This window comes from Eretmochelys imbricata, chromosome 12 (genome assembly GCF_965152235.1).
Source record: "Eretmochelys imbricata isolate rEreImb1 chromosome 12, rEreImb1.hap1, whole genome shotgun sequence".
Taxonomy (NCBI): domain Eukaryota; kingdom Metazoa; phylum Chordata; order Testudines; family Cheloniidae; genus Eretmochelys; species Eretmochelys imbricata.
In genome coordinates this window covers 23,156,131-23,179,692 of record NC_135583.1, presented here as the reverse complement: position 1 = coordinate 23,179,692, position 23,562 = coordinate 23,156,131, and the positions used below count along the sequence as shown (strand labels likewise).

The 23,562-nt window shown below is 39.3% G+C and overlaps 1 protein-coding gene across 1 annotated transcript in view; it reads left to right on the top strand.

Annotated features, from left to right (window-relative positions):
• The first annotated feature begins 221 nt into the window (after nucleotides 1–221).
• The window catches only part of LOC144272850 (neural-cadherin-like), a 69,610-nt gene continuing 46,269 nt past the window's right edge, over nucleotides 222–23,562 (top strand). Inside the window, exons 1-10 of the mRNA XM_077831177.1 lie at nucleotides 222–348; nucleotides 726–951; nucleotides 3,652–3,856; nucleotides 5,397–5,508; nucleotides 6,886–7,135; nucleotides 9,366–9,508; nucleotides 17,671–17,843; nucleotides 18,836–19,004; nucleotides 19,900–20,070; nucleotides 22,086–22,258. Of these exons, the coding sequence (XP_077687303.1) occupies nucleotides 222–348; nucleotides 726–951; nucleotides 3,652–3,856; nucleotides 5,397–5,508; nucleotides 6,886–7,135; nucleotides 9,366–9,508; nucleotides 17,671–17,843; nucleotides 18,836–19,004; nucleotides 19,900–20,070; nucleotides 22,086–22,258 (1,749 nt within the window). The remainder of the gene's footprint in view (nucleotides 349–725; nucleotides 952–3,651; nucleotides 3,857–5,396; nucleotides 5,509–6,885; nucleotides 7,136–9,365; nucleotides 9,509–17,670; nucleotides 17,844–18,835; nucleotides 19,005–19,899; nucleotides 20,071–22,085; nucleotides 22,259–23,562) is intronic.

Genomic DNA, 23,562 nt, shown 5'->3' with positions numbered 1-23,562 from the left:
TCAGTTGCAGATTGGGGCCTACAAAAGTAATTTTTTCTATTAAACTGGATCCCATAGAAACAATATTTAGGAATAATACTATATCCCAGCTATTTTCAGTGCTTATAGTTAGTGTGCTAACTAATCCTTTGTTTGTCCATTAACCATCAGGAAAGGAATGGTACTTGCTGCGTTTAGAACTTACTGTGACAGATGTGAATGACAATGCACCTGAATGGGCCATGGATCCTTTCCCGTTCTTGGCCGTGGTATCTCCTAAAGCTGCAGCAGGTACTAACGTGTATAAGCTTCTTGCTGTGGATGGAGATGAAGGGGTCCATGGAGCTGTAGAATACTTTCTCTTGGAAGGTAAATTAAAAGGATATGTACACGTACGTACACATACACAGAATCACTACCCTGGCTTCTTCCTCTCCACCCCCATATCCTTCCGACAGAACTCATCCTGTGGATCTCCTGTAGCACAAAGTGAGCTTGAAGTACAGACTCACTGATAACCTCTCATCTACTGGAGGGGCTCTCAGGAAACTCCAGCAATAGTTTAAAACTGGCCATCTTTAGCAGAGGGCTCTAGCAGCACTGCCCATCCCCAGCGATGAATTGGTTTCTCTGGGGTAGCCATGCATGTTTGTCCATATGGCAGGTTCTAGTGGGAGTTTTTCTCCCAATTTTACTCCAGTCAAAATTTTCCTGACAACAGTCTCTGGGTTTATATTTCTACTTAGGTGGAGAAGACAGATTTGAGGTCGAGAAGGACAGTGGTTGGATTAAAACAACAGGTTTGCCACTAGTGAAGGACAGGGAATATCTAATGACTGTGTTAGCAGTGGATAAACTTGGTAATAAAGGGTCTCCTGCTTCTGTTTCTGTGATTGCGGGGCTTCGACCACCACAATTTACCAACATATCATATATTGCTTATGTTCCTGAAAACACGCTCCAAGGAAAATCGTAAGTACCAGTTAAAAGTCATACTAGTACCAGTTAATAGCAGGGGTTATAGCGCAGACTACTAGCTTAACCTTGATATCATCACCCAGAAGCCTTCACGTTATTTGCAGTTTGCAAACAGATATGATGAATGGCTATTAGTTATCCTGGAGAAAGGAGTATCTAAGATAGATATAGTTTGATTTGTTGTGTAGTCATCATTTTATGTGGAAAAGTAGTGGTGAAGAATGAGATGTTCATATTTGTAAAGGATGTTAGTAATAATAGATAGGAGAAAATGGTTGTGCCTATTTTTAAAAATGACCTCAAAGACAAATTAGAAGCATTAAACAAGAAGGGAAAATATTCTTTATGTATTCTTCCAGTTCAGGATCTGTGTTGATGTTTGGAAAAGTGACAAGTTCCTCACATGAAAACCAGAAAAAGCAAAAGGCTATGAATGCTGCTTTCCTTACTGGGCAAAAATGAAGATACCACAAAGCTTGGTCATTTGATTTTCCATTCTGTTGTCTTATCATGCCAGTGTACATATCACAAAAATTCTGACATCATAATTTGCGCAGAGTAAGCCCACTGGCAGACCGGGCCAGTTTGTTTACTTGCTGCGTCCACAGGTTCGGCCGATCGCAGCTCCCACTGGCTGCGGTTCGCCGTCCCAGGCCAATGGGGGCTGTGGGAAGCGGCGCAGGCTAAGGGCTGTGCTGGCCGCCGCATCCCGCAGTCCCCATTGGCCGGGAGTGGCAAACCGCGGCCAGTGGGAGCCACTATCGGCCGGACCTGTGGACGCAGCAAGTAAACAAACTGGCCCGGCCCGCCAGGGGGCTTACTCTGGCAGGCCATGTACCAAAAGTTGCTGATCCCTGGTCTAGCACAATGGGGTCCTGGTCCATGATTAGGGCTGCTAGGTGCTATAGTAATACAAATAATAAATAAAACAAACAAGATATGACCTATCACAACCTTTGGCAATACCTCAAAATTTCAACCACAATATCAGATCTTCTGAAAGAAGTCATTGCCAGCAGTATGCAAGTATTCAGGAAGAAAGTACTCAGATAAACTGAGATGTATCAATCTCTGCAAATCCTCATGGGATGATTTCTGTGCTATGAATGGTACAAAAATCCAAACTGGAAAAGATTGTATAAATATTGCTCACAGAGAATGATTATGAAACTCATAAGGACCCACTTCTGAATGCCTATATCTTAAAGGAACAGAAAACACTGTGCCTATGTGTTTGGCAAATTGGCAAATACACAAATAATTGGGCAAGTAATTGCATTTGCACACCAACATTTGGTGTATATAAAAGCATTAAAGCTATTGCATGCTGAAATGGGAGCACTGAAAACAAGTGGATGTGCTCTCGGCATTATCAAAAAGCATTTGTCCCAGTCTAAGAGAGCAATTGCACTTTCTATAGGATTAGAACCAAACCATACCCACCACCTTAGTAATGTATTTGCAATGGAATCATTAATAATTTATTGAAAGGTATAATGTTTTTATTCGCCATCTCATGCAAATCAAGGGCCTGATCCTGCTCTTCCTTGGCGCTTGGGGGAATCTTCTTTCACAAGGCTCTTAGCACCTTGCATGATCAGGCAACAAATGGCTGAGGGATGTATTTTCTATTTGAAATACTCAAAATGTTTCTTTTGTAATTTTTCTTCTTTTAAAATTGTATTAAATATCTACAAAGTTAAAGATGGTCACAAGCCTCAACATGATCAGCACTGACAACATGCACCAACAAAAGAGGTCAAATTGAGAATAAATTTTTTTGAAAATGTTGTAAGACAACATTACTTAGTTTTGCAGATCAAGAGGTTTTCAAAATACTAATAAAGTTCAGATCCACAGTTCTGGGTATTTATTTTAAAGGAATTGAACTTTGAAGGTTCTCCCATATAAATATATTGGCCCCTATTTAAAAAACTGATATGGGCCACTAGTAGCTCACTATGAGTGAGTGAAGTAGTGTGCTACTTTGACTCTGTCCCTTTCCCAGTGAAGTCAGTACATGACCCCCATCGATTTTATTGGAAACAGGATAGCAGATTTAAAGAATCTCACTTTTATCTTTTAAGGTCCTTCATATGGCCTTATATCTTAAATATACTGTATTACTGACCTGCTTTTTCCTTTTGTAGCAGCTAGCTCTTCAAACATTAAGATCCTCTGATCAGGACAGGAAATTAACTGTTTCCTTATTAGGCTAAATCCTTTGGCTCTTGATTTAACTTTATTTCCCTAACTGAAAATCATTGCAACATGTTGTCATGGCAGACTAAGCAAATTCAGTTAAAACTAAAACAAAATCCTCCCTTTATAGCCTGGATGGATTTTTAATCCTTAGTATATCATATTCCCAAGGTTCTAGCTTTTACCTGTTTTGCCTCAAGATAGCAGGTCTGAGGAGCATTTTATAAAAATAGCATCCAGTCCTGTAGTCTTGAGATACAATCCTCATTTACTACAGTGAGTTTTGCTTACATCAGGCATGCAGGACTGGGTTTGCAATTTATTGCATTTTTGCCATATTCTGGTATTTCAGGATTCTAATACTCAACATCACAATATTAGGGAAAATAAATATAAGAGGTTTATTTTTGTGGATAAGAACATCAGAGAGGAAAATGGTAATTTTGTGCTGATGTCTTTTCTCTTCGCTTTTTGCTTTTCATTTTGATCCAGATTTCTTACAGTCTCTGCTTTGTCATATCAAAACAATTCCCTGAGCTACAATTTGCTAACTAATCCTAGTGGCCTGTTCAGCATCCGTCAGGCGACAGGAGAGATCAGTTTGACTCGAAGTGTGGATTATGAGAGTGACCAGCACCAATACTTGCTTCTGATCGGAGCAACAGAAAGCCAAGAGCAGTTTAGCAGTGTAGCTGAGGTAACACCACATCCTTCTGCTTTGATCAGGACAGCCATGATTTTCCTGCACTTTATCCAGGTTCTTCCAGATTCTTCATCGCTTTAGTTCCCATCCCCTCCTTTCTACCTCACATTCTGTCCCACTGTACTCCTAGTCTTTGTGTTGTGTCCTTGTCTCTGGTTGAGGCAAGAGCCCATTAATGCTGCTCCTGAAATGATCCATTCATGTAAGATGCTTCCTTCCTCTTCAGGAGATGAGTTTACTGACTCTGCACAATGCCCAGCCCTTGCCTGCTCAGAGGGGAAGAAATATCACCAGTCCAGAAGTGATGCCAGTATCCTTGTTCTAAACTGGCATACAGAGCATGGTGTATATTCTACAGCATTTTCATTTATAAAGCAGAGAATATGAACACAGAATGATTTTTATCTTAAAGAATGGGGAACAATCATATAAGTAATGAAGGAATGGTAATTTTTAATGCATATATTGTATCTACAAGACATCAAGTCACAGTACTCTTAAAAGTCTTTCTAAAGGTGAAAAAATCATTGAAATACAGATATAGCAGAAGTGTACATATATTATTTATTTATTAGAGACCAGGAACTTGTGCTAAGCACTGTACAGTCATGTAACAAAGACACATTCCCTGCCCCAAAGAGCTTACAATTTAAGTATAAGATGCGAGACAACGGGGACACAATAAAAAGACAGGGGAACACAAGGAAACAATGAGATGACATTGGCCAGCATGGTAAGCAGAGGTCTGAGCATACAGTCTGCTGATAACCTTTGTTGATTGTTTTATAGGCATCTCAGCAGAGAAGAGTTTTAAGATAGTATTTGAAAGAGGACAATGAGGTGGCTTTGTGAATACATAGTGTGTGATTCTAATTTTACTTACAATCTCTTTACACTGGTGTAGCTTCATTGGCTTCTGTGGAGGTACTCCTGATTTGCATTGGTCTAAGTTAGAGGAGAATTAAACCCATAGTATTTGTTTTAGGGGAATGAAAACATTTTATAATACCATTAGGAGTCAGAATTTGACCTCTAGTCCATATTTTTACCTCCTGATTTACACCAGTGTCTTTGAGTTAAAAATCTGGTCTCAGCAAATTTATACTGTTAAAAGTGTAATATGCTTGGCAGAAGAATTAGTTGCTTTAGTATTTACAGTGGTAGAAATAATAAAAATGTATTGCAAGATGCACTAGTGAAAAAGAATGCTAAGAAAACGGAGAATCCATTGGCCCTGTAATTAAATAGGAAAATAGCAGTCAATGTCCATGAGGAAAAAATGGAAAAATCTTGCAGTAGAAGAATTTTTAGATATGACAGTTGCGACTACTTAAGAATTTCTGTCTAACATAAAGACAGTTCTCAGCAGGAAATGAACAATCTAAAAAAATGGCTTTTCCTATGGGCTATAGCTTCTGAAATCCTCTAAGATGATTATTTTTGGAAAATCCTTGCATCAGATATATCTATACCAGTGAAGACATGGCTCTGATCCTCTTTGATACTACTTAATGCTCTCATTTCTTCCATTCAGGTTTTGGTTGTAATCACAGATGAGAATGATTGTGCCCCAGAATTCCAGCAGTCAATCTACAGCAAAGACAATGTTCCTGAAACAGTTCCCATGACAACTGTACTTCTGCAAGGTTAGCACTTTAAAATCTATTCACTACAGTCAGTATGAGAATTGTTTTCTGCTGCTAATTAGAATTTTCCCTCTGAAGCACCAAGCCGTCAATTCTAGGGTGGGATGCGCAAAAGCTTTGAGGAGGTACTTGGCACCTTGCAGAATTGGTTCACAAGCATAAACTCCTCTGCCCTGTGCACAGCTGAAAGAAGCTGGGAGAGGGAGGAGAAAGGAAGGAAACAAATCTTTTCTGTAGGATTATGAAGTGGCAGTGCAGATGCTGTGGCTGCTATTACATCCTCAGAGTTGCAGTAGCCCAGCAGCTGCTGTCTCTGTTTCTGAAGGATGGAGATGGTCAGAAGTTGTGAGTCCATCAACCCATCTCTTCTGTGCACCTTTGAAACCACCCTGTGCACTGGGACAGAGGGAATCCTCATGGAACACAGCTCCATGGTGCACAGAGCCTCTGTGGGCTGTCCACATGCTGTATTCTCCCCATCCCATTCCACTGAACTACACCAGTTCTCCTGTATTCAGGGCCTTTTGCGTGTATGCATTTGTTTTTAGGTGAGTGAGGGGAGCAAAATTTTGCCAAATAACCAAATAACTCACTTTTAAATTATGCAGTTCTGTGTAATGCATGAAATGGCAAAAAAAAAAATCAAAGTATTTATATAAATAAGGGCAGAGTCTGGAAGAAAAGCAGATTTACATCAAAATAAACAATTGCATTTGTGTTTAAGGCTATTCCTTCAATTAAGTTTTCCTATGATTTGAAAAGTATACACAGGTTAAAATAGCAAATTATTAGATAATTGAAAACTGATCTCTTGAATGGGAAATGAAATTTATAATCTAGTAATGTGTTACTTTAGATTGTGTATTTAAGAGCATATTTAATTTTATACTTGAGTAGTCTAATTGAACTCCGTACGACCACTCTTGTATATGAAGCTAATCATGTGTTTGCAGGAGGCAAGCCTGTTGGGGACAAAGTAAATTTGGGTGAGTGGTGCAAATCAGGTGGGCATGAGAATATAAGTACCTACATAGGAAGAAGACTTTTGATAGTAGAGGGCTATTTAGCAGACAAAGGCATAACAATGGGTGGAAGTAGCCAAGCAATTGAATGCCTTACTCTGAAGGATTACTTGTAGATATAAATATTGAGTGTTGAAGTAAAAAATGTGCTTTTTTTACAGCTTGTGTTCAAACCATAATCAGTATGAAATATTCTATATCCTATATTACTTAAAAAGATATTTCAAGCACCACATGTTAAAATAAATGTTATTACTGTTATTTTATGTCATTCATTAATTTGTGTATTAAAGTTTTTATCATTTTAATCCTTAGACCTTAATCTAGGAGTTGTCTTTTTCTTCTGTTTTAATAGTGACAGCCAGCGACTGTGATTCAGAAGAAAACGCTGAAATATTATATTACACTTTGAGTCCAGATTTTAGCATTTCTTCACATGGTACTATCTTTCCAGCAACACAGTTGGACTATGAGCAGCCCAGCCATCTTTATGAATTTATAATTATGGCTGTAGATAAAGGAGAAGAGCCAAAGACTGGGACAGCAACTGTTAGAATCCGCGTTTCAAACATGAATGATGAAGCACCCGAGTTTTCTCAAACAATGTAAATATATAAGACGTTTTTAAAACTATGAAAATATTGTTCTTATCTTTTTACATCTTGACATCCCTAAGTTATCACAGGACCTGAGACATGCTCAGAGGGCCAGCCCTTCACCTGGTTTAAATAGGCATAGCTTCATTGAAATGAGTGGACTTGCGCTGATTTACACTACACAAGGATTTAGCTCATAAATTTCATACTCCCAGTAAAATGAGTCCTGAAGTTTGGTTCCTAACCACAGAATTTAGAGATGATTTCAAAAGATTGTGGGAAACATTCTTCATTGATGAATCTGAATAGTCCGAGTTAGTCTTGAACCTTCTTCTGGTTCTTTCAGCATATATGTCCTACCAGTTTAGAATTCCATAGGTTGATTTAAATTTAGACTTGCTCACTTAAACACACTTAGACTATACTCACCCTTACTTATCACCTCTGAATTTGGTAGTAAATCTAAGCTGGTGTAATTCACACATCATGTCCAGAAGAGACAAGTGAAGCAAGAAAAGAAATGAAGAGTAGCATATAAAAGCATGTATGCTAAAGTAAGCTTCCCCTTCCTTATATCTTCTTCTAGCTCCTCACCATATAAATCATACCAACACAGAATCTTTTACATTCACTCACACGTTGGCAAATCAGAGGAAGTAAGACTAATGGGGTCTGAGTCCAACTTATACATCCTTAGACATTCCTACAGAATTTGGTCCTGTGAGTCATCATTCTTTGTAGGATAGCTACTTCAAATGGTAGCAACAAAATTAGATTTTTTTAAAAAGGAGATCGACCTGAAATGGTGCCTCATATCCAACATCTCCCTCCCTGAGTTTTTATTTTTAATATTTGAATTCCTGTATCCAAATGCTCTTCAGGAGTCCTGGTTTTGGGTCAGATCCAAAACTAGAAGAAGTCTTTTTTCTGGATGTATCCCAATATGTCAGAAATCTCATGAGATAAGCTGCTGACAAAATTTCCATTAATATAAGCAGGAACAAGAATGAGTCATTAATCTGTAGCGCAAAAAGTTCAAGCTTGTAAATTTTATAAAAAAATATTTTATTTCCTAAAAATTCTTATTGGGAAGTTTTGCAGGACTTCATCATCAGTCTCAAAGTGAACAAGTACTATGTCTGTATAGGTTCCAATCACTGCTCCATCTGAAAGAATTCTTTACTCTACACATGCTAGATAACTTACATTTGTAACATACTTTATGTTAGTGGGAGAAAACATATCAACTAGAAGTGAGAACTCACATTATTACAGGGAAGGTGTTGGAGACTATTCCTATCCCTGCTCCCCCCTTCCTGCCCTGCACAAGTGCTGGCCAGAATCCTAATGGATACCACAATCCTTACTGCATGCTGGAGCTTCCGTGAGTACTAATTGTCTGAAAGGTGGAGGGTGGGTCAGAGATAGCCAGGGTTGATCAGAGCTGGCTGTGTGGGCAGATAGCAGGACAGGATATCCTTTCCAAGAGTGGTGGAGCTACTGCTTTTCGTTTACTCATAGTTTAGCGGTTTGGGATGTGTTGTTGGTTTTTTCTTTTCTTTTTGTTTTTTGTATTTTGAACAAAAATCCTAGTGTACTCTAAACTGAGTGAGAGCTTGGATGGGAAAAACTGGTGATAATTTCACCAAGTGGAAGTTGAGGGATGACCCCAAATGTGAATGTGGAGAGCCTAGACAAACACTTGGACACAGCCTGGTACAGTTCCCTCTGTCAACATCTTGCACTCCCGAGGAGCTGTTTGAGATAAGTGATGACACCAGGTCTTGGTTGTGGTTTTGGAGTGATAAACTATGATGATGACCCCTGTACCCTGGTCCCATGTATAATGTGTGGTACATTATAACCTGACATTCATATGTCCATTCTCCGTTTGTTCTGTGTGTGTGTAGATAAAATGGTGAAACCCACATTTCACTCAAATCCTTGTTGAAGGTAAACTTTCTTTTTCCTAGAAGTTTGCAAGGGAAATCCACTAAAGGGAAAAGCAGAAAGAGTCTGATTGATTGATTGATTTGATGTCCAACTTTTATTGTTTCACTGGTTAACAAGGTAGAATATCTCATCAGCTTAATTGCATTATTCATTAAACTATAAACCTCTACATTACATTTAAACAGTCAACAAATGCTGCTCTAAAACATACATTCAGTTGTACATATATTTTAATTTGACTTTTTCATCATATGTTGTAATTTCTCACTACAATTCTTTTTAACAGCTACAGGAGTTTTGTTTCTGAAGATGCAGGCCCAAATACGTTGATTGCTGCAGTCAGTGCTATAGACCCTGATGGTGATGGTGTGACTTATGACATTGTAGCAGGGAATCAAAAGGGAAACTTTGTTATTGACCCTCAGAAAGGTAACGATAAATTTGCCATTGCTATTCTGTCTGCAATATTGAAAGTTTTCAGTTTATTTTCAAACACCAGCGCGTTGAATTCAGTCTCTAATAGCTAGCAACTGTAAAAATTATTTGGTGGGATATCCTGCTTTTGTTGAGCTGCTACAATACCAATAAGAGTATGCGGTAAAAAATAATCTAACTCTTCTACCTTTACAATCCATCCTTCCTTCCTTAACTCGGGTTTAATGTATATCATTTTCCTAACAACTTTATAACATGCCTGGCTGTTTGTTCACTGCATTGTCTGTTTGAATCAGTCAACAGAGAGAGAATAGTTACCCAATCAGCAAACATATGCTGTGTCTCAGTTCCATAGTTACCAAAGCATTCAGCCAAGGAACTGGAAAACATGCTATCTAGGAAATGAATGACTTATGTTCCTAAAAATTATATTCCAAAAATCGGTGTGGGATTTGAATTGCCATGAAGAGTTTTGTGCCACGTGCACTGTTTTGATCTGATATTGAATATATGAGTGGCTGTTTTCTTGGTCGCTAACATTCTTGTCAAAAAGACAAAATGATGTCAGAAAGTATAACCTGTATACTGTGATGTGCAAAGATATTGCACTATACTGTCTGATTTAGCATATGCTGGTATAGATGCATACTGACCATGTTAAGACCTCATCGTGCAGTCCTGAAATAGGCAAAAATCTTGTTGACTTGTTGGAATGGGCCAAATGAAGGACTGAATAAGGACTGCAGGGTCCGTGGTTTTGCATTATTGAGGACAGCATTTTATTGAACTGAATAGTACCATATCCAGTACTTATAATGCTAACATAGCCTTAAGTCCTCCTTGTACTGACACTGTCCATTCACTTAGAGCTTGTTTATGCCCAGAGAAGAAAAGGGCACAAGGAGTCTCCTTGCCACTTGTGCATCCAGTGAGGGACCAGACACAGTGTGGTAGTCCTTGTGCTCCCTTAGGAGAAATTCACCTCTTGAAGAGAGCCAGCATACATGTTTTATTAGCAAAGAATGAAGCTGAATGAAGGTTAAATTGAACAAGTAGAACTTTATTAAACCCTGTTCACTGCTCTGTCCATGTGGCTGCATTGCTTCTAGTCCTGCTCCTTGCATTCCCTGTTTTCCTGGTGTTCCCTTGATAAAAGTCACTGCAGGAAACCTGGGCCCTCTGACTCCATTTCCACTGATCATGATACATCTTCCCTGTTTTATAAACATTTTATATAAACATTAAAAACGTAGCTTGTGCCCAGAACCCCACACATGTTCTTTCGGACAGAGGTTGCTAACACATATCTGAGTTGAAGTCTCCTCTTTACCACAGATTCAGATGGTTTCATAGTCTTCCAAATAGTTAGGTCTTCTCAACATGTCACCATACCGGGAGTGACCTATCTCTGTCTCACTGACTCCAAGTCTGGCAAACTATCTGTCTTTGAAGTCTCCTCCTTTCTGGTGGTTTTCCGTCTCTCTGTTCTGTGATAACCGCTGTATCTCTGTAGGCTCTCTCTGGGCTGCTGGCTCATAAGTGCTTCCTGTTCCTTTGAATATATAGATTCTAAGGCCAGAAGGGAAAATTGTGATCATACAGCACAGGCCATGGAACTCCCCCAAAATAATTCCTACTTCTTTTAGAAGAACATCCATCTTGATTTAAAAATTGTCCATGGTGAAGAATCCACAACCACCTGTGATAAATTGTTCCACTGGGTAATTACTCTCACTGTTAAAAATGTATGCCTTATTTCCAGTCTGAATTTATCTATCTTCAACTTCTGGTCATTGGATTGTGTTTTACCTTTCTTTGCTAGATTGAAGAGCTCATTATTAAATATTTGTTCCCTGTGTACGTATTTATAGACTGTTATCAAGTCACCCCTTAACCTTCTCTTTGTTAAGCTAAATAGCTTGAGCTCCTTGAGTCTGTCACTTGTCTCTCTTCTGAAGTCACCTCATATGATGTGAATCCCACTGCACCCCTTGCAGATCCTTTAGCCCATTCCTTCTGGTGTCTCTCTAATGGGTGGATCCCCACAGGAATGCCTGTCTCCAGGGCTGGTAGGTTCTTAGCTGACCTCTTGTACTCTAGTGCTGCTTTTTCTGATTGTTGGCCATCTCCTCTCAATGTTATCTCTATACTTCAGGCTGGAACAGGTCTCCTTTCACTGGTACCAGGGCTGCCCAGAGAAGGGGGCAAGTGGGGCAACTTGCCCTGGGCCCACAGGGGCCCCCATGAGAGTTTTCAGGGAACCCCAAGGAAAGTTTTCAGGGTTCCCCAGGAGAATTTTTGGCGGCAGGTCCTTCAGTGCCGCCGAACATACCTGGAGTGAAGGACCCACCCCCGAAGACCCACCACTGCTTCTTCCGCTCCGGGTCTTCGGCGGCAATTTGGCGGCGGGGGTTCTTCCGCTCCATGTCTTCGGCGAAGTGCCCCGAAGACCCAGAGTGGAAGGACCCGAGCTGGTGAAGACCCCCTGAATCCTCTGGGCGGCCCTGACTGGTAGCGGAGTTTTGTCCTTCTCCCCATCATTGCCTGTGCTGGACTGTTTTGGCACCCCTGTGTTGGGGTATTCCTGTGTACCATAATGCTGAGGATCTGAATCACAAGGCATAGTCTTGTGTAACAGTCTCTTCGCTGTTTTCATAGCTGATTCCACCTTGGCTGGGGAGGAGGTGTGGTGCTTCAACTCCCATTTGCTTGCAAATTCCTTGAATTTTTCTGAGGCAAATTGGGGTCTGTTGTCAGGGGATATAGTGTCCAGAATGCCATATCTCACAAAGCGGGCCTTCAGTTTGCCAATCACCACCTTATTTTTTGTATCAGGAAAGGCATTGACCTCCCAAAAATTTGAATAGCGGTCTATAGTAATCAAGTATCGCTTTTCATTGAAGGTGAATAAGTCTGCTCCCCCCTTTCCCCATGATTGGGTGGACAGCTCTCATATGACAGGCAGGTGTCATGCCCTACTATCAAGAAGTGTAGCTGTGTATATGTTCCCGGCCAGTAAACTCACTCTTGGGCCTGCTTAAGACAGCTGTCAGTGCCCAGGTGTGAGGTGTGTATTTTTTGTATGACATCATTACATAATGAGGAAGGGACAACAGCTCTCTGCCCTTGAAATATAATTCCACCCTGCACACTCATCTCATCTTCAATCTGAAAATGTTGTTCTGCTCCGACTGGTACTTGGCTTTTGTCTTCTGGCCTCCCTGTTAGTATCGCAGTCTTGACTGCCTGTGGTTGGATGTCCTTTTCTGTAGCCTCTTTGATTTCTATCAGCTTTGCTGTTGAAACTGGGGAGATAGTGCAGCATGTTAATGGTTAGTGTCCTAATTCCCGTCTCCCAACTCACTGACGCTGTGTATATATGCCTCGATGTCCGCTAAGTAGTCATTCTGAACAGTATCTGATCTCTGTCTGGTAGTGCTGAAGTTGAATCAACATGTGCTGCAATCTCTCTGGAGCACTAAGAAGAGGCTTTGCTATGATTGTCTCTAGGGGAGTGTGGTCTGATTGCACTATTATTGAGTTGCCATAGATGTACTAATGGAATTGCTGGACTCCAAATACAATAGCCAGAAGTTCTTTTTCTCATTGGACATGCCCCTGTTCAGTCTCTGACAGGGCTCTGTTGACTGCTCCTGCAAAAAACTATACCCAGTTCTTTCTCAGAGGTATTACACTGGAGTGTCAATGTTTCTTCTGGCTGGTGGTACTTCAGGACAGGGGCATCTGTTATCATTTGTTTCAGCACGTCAAATGTTTACTACTGGGTACCTCTGAGCGTTAGTCAACATTCTGCATTGTGAGCTGATGTATGGGTTCTTCTTCTGCAGCCAGGTATGGATAGAACTTGGACAGAAAATTTGTCATTCCAATAAAGTGCCATATCCGTTTCACATCCACTGGAGCTGGCATAGCTCTGATTGCCTTGATCTTGTTGGATTCTGCTTTTAGTCCCTCTGCTGTGAGCAGATGTCCAGTGTATGTCATCTCACACTGTTTGAGTCACATTTTTTTCTGGGTTGAGTCTTATGTTCTTGTCTCTACATCACTGAAGAAAAGCTTGTAGTTTTCTGTCATGGTCTCATTCAGTTTCTGTATCATTGCTCCCTTTGCCTACAATGAAGATCTGTTCTGCAATTATTTTCATCCCAGGCAATGCGTTCAGCACTTAGGTGAAATTTCTCTGGAACATCTCTGGTGATAAGCTTATGTGCATTGGCATGCACAGCCATCTGTACCAACCAAGTTGGGTTGCAAAGATTATCATCATTCTTGACTGTTTATCCAAGCTTATGTGCCAAATCTACAAAGATTACAGATTGTAAAGATTCTGGCTTTGGAGAGTTCTATCAAGATGTCATCAATTGTTGGCAATGGATAGTGACATCTTTACTTGCCTGGTTCAGTGGCTTTGGGTCTATGCTGATGTACAGTTTGCCTCTTGGCTTCTTTATCACCCCATGCTGCTTACCCAGGCTATATTGGCCTCTACAGAAGCTGATATACCCCTGCTCTGCCAACTTTTGAGCTCCTTGTATACTGGATTACATAGTGCCACTGGAATTTTCCTTTGTGGTAAGCACAGATTCCACTCTGGGGCCTACTTCCAGTTGCAGCTTTCCTTTGAGGCACTTGTCACCTTTGAAAACATCCCCATATGCTTCTGAAATGGTCTCTGTTGTCCATGAGACTCCTTTTGCTTCTTGCGCTGCAGCTGTAAAATTCTGATGCTGTACCCTGATCAGATCCATGGCTTATCAGATCCATGGCTGTATTCCCTTGTATGTGCTTACATGCCATCACCACAAACGTCAGTGGGTACCATCTCTTATATTTTGGGGTAGTTCCTAAGTCACATTTTCCTACAGGCTGCGTTATGCTCTTACTGTACATTATTAAATTGTATTTGCTCTTTGTAAGGGGTGTGTTCGAGTCCAGTTCACCCTGAGGAATCACACTGTAGGAAGCCCCGCACATGGCATTTCCCTTTTACGACCGATGCATGCGCGGAAGTTGCTATTGTCCCTTGTTGCTTTCCTGAACCTAATATGCTCTCAGACTCAAGAAGAGAGTCATGGTGTCATCACCACTGTCTGGTGTGCCATTTCCCTCTTGTACAAATCTGACTGAATCCTTCTGAGACTTCCTGTGCTCCTGCATGCCTTGCTAAAATGGTTCATCTCGCCCCATTCCTTGCAATGCTCTCCTAGTACATGGCACTTCTCCTTTACCTGCTCAGGCTGTCTCCCACAACAAATGCGTCTTGCTATGGGTGTGGTACCTTGGCTGCCTGCTTTCCTTTGCTGTTGTCTCCCTGCATGTACTGAGGGGGTTGTAGTGCCTCCTAGGGCTTTCATTCTTTATCTTGAAGCTTCTGCTGCATGCCCCACGTCTAAGCATTGTCTAATACGAGATTGCCTTCCCAGAGCAGATGCTCCACAGGTGGTGATTCCAAGTGCCACAGACTATCCTGTCCTGAATTAGTGGCTCTGTCAAGTAACCAAAATTGCATGTAGAAACCAATGTGCATAAACCCTTCATTGGCATGGATGCATGTCCTCTGGAATGGTGGTTGAAGCATGAAGGGACATATGAATCTTTAGCACATCTGGCACGTAAATATCTTGCGACGCTGGCTACAACAGTGCCGTTCGAATGCCTGTTCTCACTTTCAGATGACATTGTAAGCAAGAAGCAGGCAGCATTATCTCCTGCAAATGTAAACAAACTTGTTTGTCTGAGCGATTTGGCTGAACAAGAAGTAGGACTGAGTGGACTTGTAGGCTCTGAAGTTTTACATTGTTTTATTTTTGAGTGCAGTAAGTTTTTTGTACGTAATTCTACATTTGTAAGTTCAGCTTTCATGATAAAGAGATTGCACTACATTATTTGCATTAGGTGAATTGAAAAATACTATTTATTTTGATTTTTACTATGCAAATATTTGTAATAAAAATAATAATATAAAATGAGCACTGTACACTTTATACTCTGTGTGGTAATTGAAATCAATATATTTGAAAATGAGAAAACATCCAGAAATATTTCAATAAATAGTATTCTATTATTCTTTAACAGTGCAATTAATCACAGTTAATTTTTAATCGTTTGACAGCCCTAATTAAACCTGATTTAACTGCTGTCAGAATGTGACCCTGAGTCTTTGCAAACTGTGAGCTCTGGCTGCTGAGCACAGGGAAGAAAGCTATAATAGATCCTTCTGTTCAAATCTGTTCATTTCACTGTCATAGGGTTTCATTTAGCATGAAAGTTTTTAATTTCAATGCAAATAGTGTTTTTGCAATATTAATGTTACAGTTCTGAACATATTTCAAACTTAACAGAAATGTTCCAAAAATATATGCCATTTAACATGCTGCAGGAAACTGCTGCAAATCTGGGGACTGAACCCATCCCAACTTCAGATGGGAGTTGCAGGCTTTTAGGGACAGAATTTAAAGGTATGTAGGTGCCTAAAGATGCAGAGGCATCTAGTGGGATTTTCAAAAGCACTTGACTCCCATTGATTTCAGTCAGGTGTTTCTGAAAATCCCAGTGACTATCTGCATCTTTACGTGCCTAAATACCTTTAATAATCTGTCCCTTAGCACCTCAGGCCCAGTCGGTACATGTGTGAGACTGTGTAGTGAATGCTTCCAGATTAGTTTTCTGTTGTCTCTGGAAGTTAATCTAGGTGCGACAGCTTTCTTCAGTAATATATTTTGGTTTTGGTTAGTTTGATGAAATTAAAAAGATTTATGCACTAGCCTACAGCGATTTAATATAAGAGAATGTCAAAGAAATAGTCATACCCTTTTGTCACAGAAGTGCCAAGGTGAAGCTGAGCTATGTGTCAAAAATAAATGCTGAAGCAAAGACAAGACATTTGCAAGCAAAGTGAGTGACACTGATCCTGTGACAATTTCTATCATGCCAGATAAATAATAGACATGATTGATGGATGTTGGTGCAAAAGAGTGGCAGCTGCTCACTGTACTTTCTCAGATGGCTGCAGTCTGATGTGCTTATATAATGGACCCTTCATATCTCTTACTCTGGCAGTCCCTTTGTGTCCTGCCTGACAGGTGATGCCACTGGGGGGATGTAGGGAGGAGCCGGCCATTTTGGTGGTGTTTAACGTGAGAATGCAGTAAATACACAATAACTACATTCATTGAAATAAATCCATATGAAAATAAACAGTATTATGATATAGAAATTAGCATACATAGTATTACATGTATAGTAATAAGTTGTATTATCCCCATATGGACAAATCCTGCCTTAGCCTCCACAGAGTACAGTGCAGCCCCAGAAATCTCACTGTATAATAGGGTATCTGTGTGTCAGAATATGGGGGGCAGCTCCTCTGGTTCTCCCTGCCTTGTTTGTGAGGGGTGCATAAAGGCCTACAGAGGCTATTCCAGATATTCTACTGGAGTAGCCTCCATGGAGTGGCTCCACAGATTCTCTGTGGCCTTTTGGGGTCAGGATTCTTCTTCCCACTTCATATCTACCCAGTGCCTGGCCTAGTTACCTGGGCTGGAAGTGGGTTTAGGATTTGCCCTAAGGTACAGTACTGTTACCTGATTGCAAAACTAAGACAGACCTAGCCTGTGGGTATTTGCAGCCAGCCTTAGACACAGCTCTAGGTTATTCTGTTATTAAGTGGGGGGTTTGAATTTGGAAGCTGGCTCAGACTTCTGGGTTTCACTGGCAGAAATAATTTCACTCTAGGGGAAAAAAACGTCACTATCCCTGTAGCCAGAGTTAGGAGACTTGCAATTACAGTTTAAAGTTTAAAATTACAATTTAGAAATGGATTTAGGTAAATCAGTATAACCTCACCCCTACTTCCACCCCTGGTGGTCCAAATCCATTTAAGTCAATGCGAGACTTTCTGTTGATATCAATGGGTTTGGATCAAGCCACTCGCATGAATGATATTAAATTAGATTAAGAATGTGTGTACATGTAGTTACACCTGTTTAACTAAATTGATTTAAAATCAGACCTTTAGTTACTTTTTGTGTAAATCATTCATAAGTGGTGGTTAGTGCTAGTGGTGGGGGAATAATAATTATCAATTGGTGAAAAACAAGAAAGACAAACTAAATCTATTGTTACTGATCTTCCAGGATTAATCCGACTTCGCTTGGGCCCACTTCCTAAGCTTCAGGGGACAGAGTACATCCTTAATGTCACAGCTACTGATGATAATGCCTCTGGTGGGCCTCACTCTCTCACTAGTACAGCACTGGTCATCGTGGGAATTGATGATGTCAACAATAACAAACCTATATTTCAGAAGGTAAATACATTAGGTCATGTGTGTTATAATTTCAAAGGATAAGGTTTAGTGGGTTCAGTATGTCATATGTGAGGAGTTGTGTAGGCACAACTCCTAACCTTTTACTAAACAAAAATTGTCATGTATGTCAAATTAATAGTTGTTTATATGCCACAAGCCGTATCCCCAGCTCAGATAGATAATATCTTTATATACAGTAGACTTGCTATAATAATCAAATATGCTTCTGTAATGTATGCAGACTTCTTCCTTAATTGATTGGGGAATTTGAGTCCAGATTTATGTTGAAGGACAGAGATTGAAAAGATTTTATGTTAAACTGTATTTTTAATTGAGTATTTACGTTTTTATTTTATTTTATTACAGTATTCATGTGTTATATCTATTGTTACATCCTTTAATATCTCTATTAAATACTGAATATAAAGAATTTAATGTAGACGTTTTGTTCCTATGAGAGACTGCAGTATAAATTGACATTGCTTTTTCAGCAATGCTGATTAACTTTAAAGTTTTCTTTGCTAAAACATTATGAGCCTGGTACTGCACCCAGATATATGGGGGGACACCATTGCATATTTTGCATTGTGAGCTACTCATTAAGGATCAGGTGCAGTTAGTCTTCACCTATTCTTGGCAAAGCAATCTTGTATTGAAAGCTTTTTTTTAAAAAAAAAATTGACGCTGCATTGCATTTAAATTGCAGCAGGGTGCACATTCTATATAAGGCATTAATTATCAGAGAAAAAGACACTTAAAATTAGAAGCATATGTGACAGCAACAACTTTGTCTAAATATTTTGCTTGCTTGCAAGAAATAGGACCACTAAGCATCTCCATACAGCTTAAAAATCACAAAGTAAAAAGTGAAGTTATAGATTATTCAAGATATATTCAGGAACAATAAATGTACGTATCTCAGAACGTCTGAATAGTTTATTTATGTTAACTTAAGTAAAACGGCATGTGAAATGTTTGAGTATTTTCCCTAGTGTCAATATTATCGGAAACATGCTTCTGTGTTGGAGAACCAGCCTTCGGGAACATTTGTACTGCAGGTTGAGGCAACTGATGCTGATGAAGGAGCCAATGGTAGAGTGAAATATGGCATGATGCGTAGAGATGGTGCCTTACCAGCATTCAGTATTCATCCTGATACAGGTAAAACAAATCACAGAACCTTTTGGCCTACAGTCTGATCTTATTTACACTTGTGTAAATCAAGAGTAACTCTGCTGAAGTCAGTTACACCAGTGTGATACTGGTTTGAGTAACATGAGACTCAAGCCGTTCGTTATATTGAAATAAAATATAAATATAGTGTGAACAAATCTTTCTCTGCTTTTAATTCGATAACTCTTCTGAACTTAACTGGAATTTATGTTACCTTTGAAGTATAGAAGTACTTCTTCAGTGTGATATGTTTATTTTTAATTAGTAAATAGATTTTAATTTTTTTTAATGTGCATTATGTGAAAATCAATTTATAAAATATGAATGACATATCCAAAGGACAGTTTCAAAAGTCTCTTTCAAAGAACAAAGAACTTCTAGAAACACCACCTCCCCCCCCCCAATTTTCAGTATTTTGTAGCAGAAAACATACTTAGCAAATTCACATTTTCCAGCATGTAAATCCAGGTTGGGATTCCAGTGGTGCAAAACATACAAAACGTGACAGATTCTGCAATGACTTAAATATTGGATTCCTTTTGCACAACCTATTAATATAAGTTCCTCCCATTCAGAATTGTCTTGGTGGTTACATGTATTTTTCTAAATTAAGGCCCCGATCTCACGAAGGCTTAGGTGTGCAAACTTAGGTAAATGAGTCGTGCTACTGAAGTTCTTAAGACTTTGCAGGATTGGGGTGTGTAATTCATCATGCAATTTACACCAATTCACTGATGAATTTTTAGCCCATTAGGTTGTAGCTCAAAATGTTCTTTTCTTCCACTTGACAGTCAAAAACAAAAAAGAGTTCCAAATGGCTTCAAAGAAAAAAAAAAGTCTTTAGTGAAATACATAGTATTAAAACTCTTTAATCTGTTTTCAGGGGTCCTGACAACTCTTCAGAGATTTGATCGAGAAAACCAAAGGGAATATCCTATTACTGTGACAGCAACAGACCAGGCTGCAGAACCTCTCATTGGAATCTGTCAGATGAATGTTGTCATCCTGGACCAAAATGACAATGATCCTAGATTTGAAAACACCCGCTATGAATGTAATTGAGAGTCATTGGATAGAGTTTCAGTACCCTGAGCGTGAGCTTACCTGATGTCTAAGATTTTTGTTTTGGTTTCCCTCACCCTTCCTACACCTACTCTTGTGTATTATTGGCAAAATTACTGTGCAACTACAGTCAGACTGGTGCGTTTAACATTATACAGTGCACGTGGTGGCATCAGACACAATCTTGACCCAGAGTCCTTCCTGAGTATTGTCATGTGGCAAAATCCTGCAAACGCATACATGTATCAGTAACTCTACTCAGCTGTGTAGTCCAAGCGTCTATAGACTACTCAGGTCTGTAAAGTTAATAATGTGCATATCACATTGCAAGGTCAGACCTTACTATTACTTGATGTTGTTTTCCAGTTAACATGTTTTGGTTTTGGTAGCATGCTTCATTTTTGCCATTTGAGTTTCATCCATTTAAGTTTCCTTAGGGTTTTTAATTTTTGTTGTTGTTGTTCATTTTGTTCATGGTTCTTATTAATTTGTTCATTAATTTGTTCATGATGTTGTTAAAAAAAATTAACAATTTTTTGGGAAAAAGACATTTTGCAGCTAATTAGTGATTAAAGATATTGTCAGTTTGAAAACTGGCTACTGTATATGTGCAGGAGCATTTTCAATAACTTTTTAAAAAAATGCATATCCATTTTAGCATAAGATACATACTACAGATTGGCATGAAAATTTACAAAATATAGAGTCAAAAATCTATGTAATTTGCATGCATAATTGTCAGTGCCATAAAGAAAATTCTATGAACCTTTGGAGAAGATCTCCAAATATTGCTTATGTTTTAGTGTATTGAATCAATAGATCATAATGTTGTGGTCTAGTGAATAAATAATGCATATTTTAAAAATAATCTAAAGCCATAATTATAAGATAATGCTTCAGTCTATCAGATTTAAGCATTGTATAATTATTAGATATTAAATACTGAATTAAATTCACAAAGCAAAGACATTTAGAGGTATGTCTGAAACCATATCTCTGATCCACCACTTTGCTAAGTGTTGCAGGTTTTTCAAACAGTGTTTGATTTTACCCACAGTACTATATTATTGGGGTCTTTTCTCGCCAACTAGAAAAAATAACTCTCATTAAGATTAATAGGAATTATGTGGTACTTTCCTGAAAGACTGGAGTCCTGTTTATGCTGGAAAATAAAGACACAATAGGTTTCAGACTTAACTCAGGATTTTCACGGATTTTAAATTTGGCAGATCCTTTTGTGCTCACAGGGTTTCACACCCTTTTGAGTTAATTGTCTTTCTGCCTGATTGACAATTCAAATGCAGTTTTTATTTGCAAATTTAGGAGGCCACTTTGAAAATTTAGTCCATAATTTTTTTTCTGGTTTCATACAGCCAATTATGATACCATTTAAATATATGTACAGTATCATTCATTCATACATAATATGTATTCAATCACAATAAAAAAAAAAGTGTAGGAAGGTTTTAAAGAAAATCGACTGAGTTTCTCAGAAGAATAGAGTTCCAGACATCTTTGGTAGCACAAGTTAAAATGTGATCCCAGCTCTTCCTTTTGTGGGGAAGGAGGGGGGTTCTCAGTGCCATGTATTTTTAAAATTTTTAAAAGAAAACAAACCAAATTATCAAAGTTGATAACTGAGAGAAACGACAGTTAAGTAGTTTACTAATTGTTCCCCTAAGTCTAATCTCATGAATAGCAACCATCAATACTTCCCATGTTTTGATTTGGTGTTCTCTTAACTAGTCGCATGATAAACAATTAGTTAACAATTCCATGTACTTAATTGTTGTTTCTCCCCATTATCAAATTTGATAATTTGATTTCCCCACAATCGATAGCAGCTCTTCAGAACACCCAATTTGATTCCTATGGTATAGCTACAAAGTGGATAAAGTGTAACTCTCATTTGTTTTTCCTTTAGTACTTTTTAATGCTTCTTAAAGAACTGCTCATATTGCTCCACTGAGTTAAGGGTTAGTTTCAAATCTGTTTTCCTTCTGCCAGATTTCCTGAGAGAAGACACAAAAATTGGGACTAGTTTTCTTCGTGTTGCAGCCCATGATGATGATTATGGTTCAAATGCTGCGATAACGTTCTCCATAGCAAATGAAGAACCAGCATATTTCCAAGTGAATCCTAGTACAGGATGGGTGTATGTCAACCAACCCATACCTCAGGTACAGTGCGCACTTCCCTGTGAGCCTGGCTAGCTCTGCAGCCTGGAGGGAATGGACAGGGTCAAGGCTATGTCCACACCTCCACCCTGACCCTCCCAATTTAGAGAACAGTAAGAATAAAATTGTACCTGCGTTCTATACAGAGCTACAAATTTGTGGGAGAGGCGCCTGTGCCTTTCCTCTTCTTTGCTCACTCATGCAAGGGGTCTGAACTTCTTTTGTTGCTATTGTGAACTCCCTACTGTAATGTGCCTTATACACTCTGCGGTATATACTCAGTTGTCTCTCATGGATATTCCATCTGGAAGATGAAAGCACTGTGAACAAAATTTTCAAACCTGGATGCCTAAAATTTGGTACTTTAACCCATGTTTAAGCACCTAAATAAAAAGCCCTAACTCCTGTCAAAGTAAAAAAAAAAAAAAAAGAAGAGGGTTTAGATGCCCAACTTTGAAAATATTGGCTATTTCTTTTAAATTTAACTGTTGTGAGACTGACACACAGAGTTTGGATGCTGGTACATTTCATTTATTTTTATTTTCTTATTGTTTCCGAGTGCCCCACAGGTCTCAATAGTAGAGCTGCATGGGCTAGGTGTGCCTCACAGGAACGCCAGAGATTTTTTTAGGACACATGCTTATGAAACATGCCAAGCAATTAGCTGGGGCAAGCAGCAGAACTTTCCTACCTCCTTGCATCTGGGTCCCATAGCTGAGTGGGAGCTGAGTTTACACCACTGTGAAATGCACATTAAAGGAGAACCTTTTCTTGATAATGTTTAAACTTCTTTTTGGGGAAGAAATGAATTGTGTTTTGAATGTATCAAATTGTACAGCACAACTTGGAATTACATGGTTGATCTTTTTCTAATGTACAGTGGGGGATTATTAGATTAATTAAGTCATTGCTGCCATTTGACTCTACTTTCTTGACAGGACTGTCAAGATATAATACTACCCAACGATTGTACGAACAGTCGTATCCTTTCTTTCTTTCTTTCTTTCTTTCTTTCTTTCTTTCTTTCTTTCTTTCTTTCTTTCTTTCTTTCTATGCAGTCTGTGGGCCAAATTATCCCTCTTCTGAGGCAGTAATGCTCTGGGCAGTGGGGAGACGGTGCAGCACCTGAGTGGTATTGCTGATCTGGTGGCATATGGGCAGTTCAGTATCTTGGTTCTAACATCACCTCACTTAGAGATGCCCCTTCTGGAGCCATTATTGCTGACAGCTGGGCAAATGCACTCCCCAATATCTGCAGCCAATGGGGAAGGGCTCCTGTGTTGCAAAGCATACCTGTGTTAGAGAAG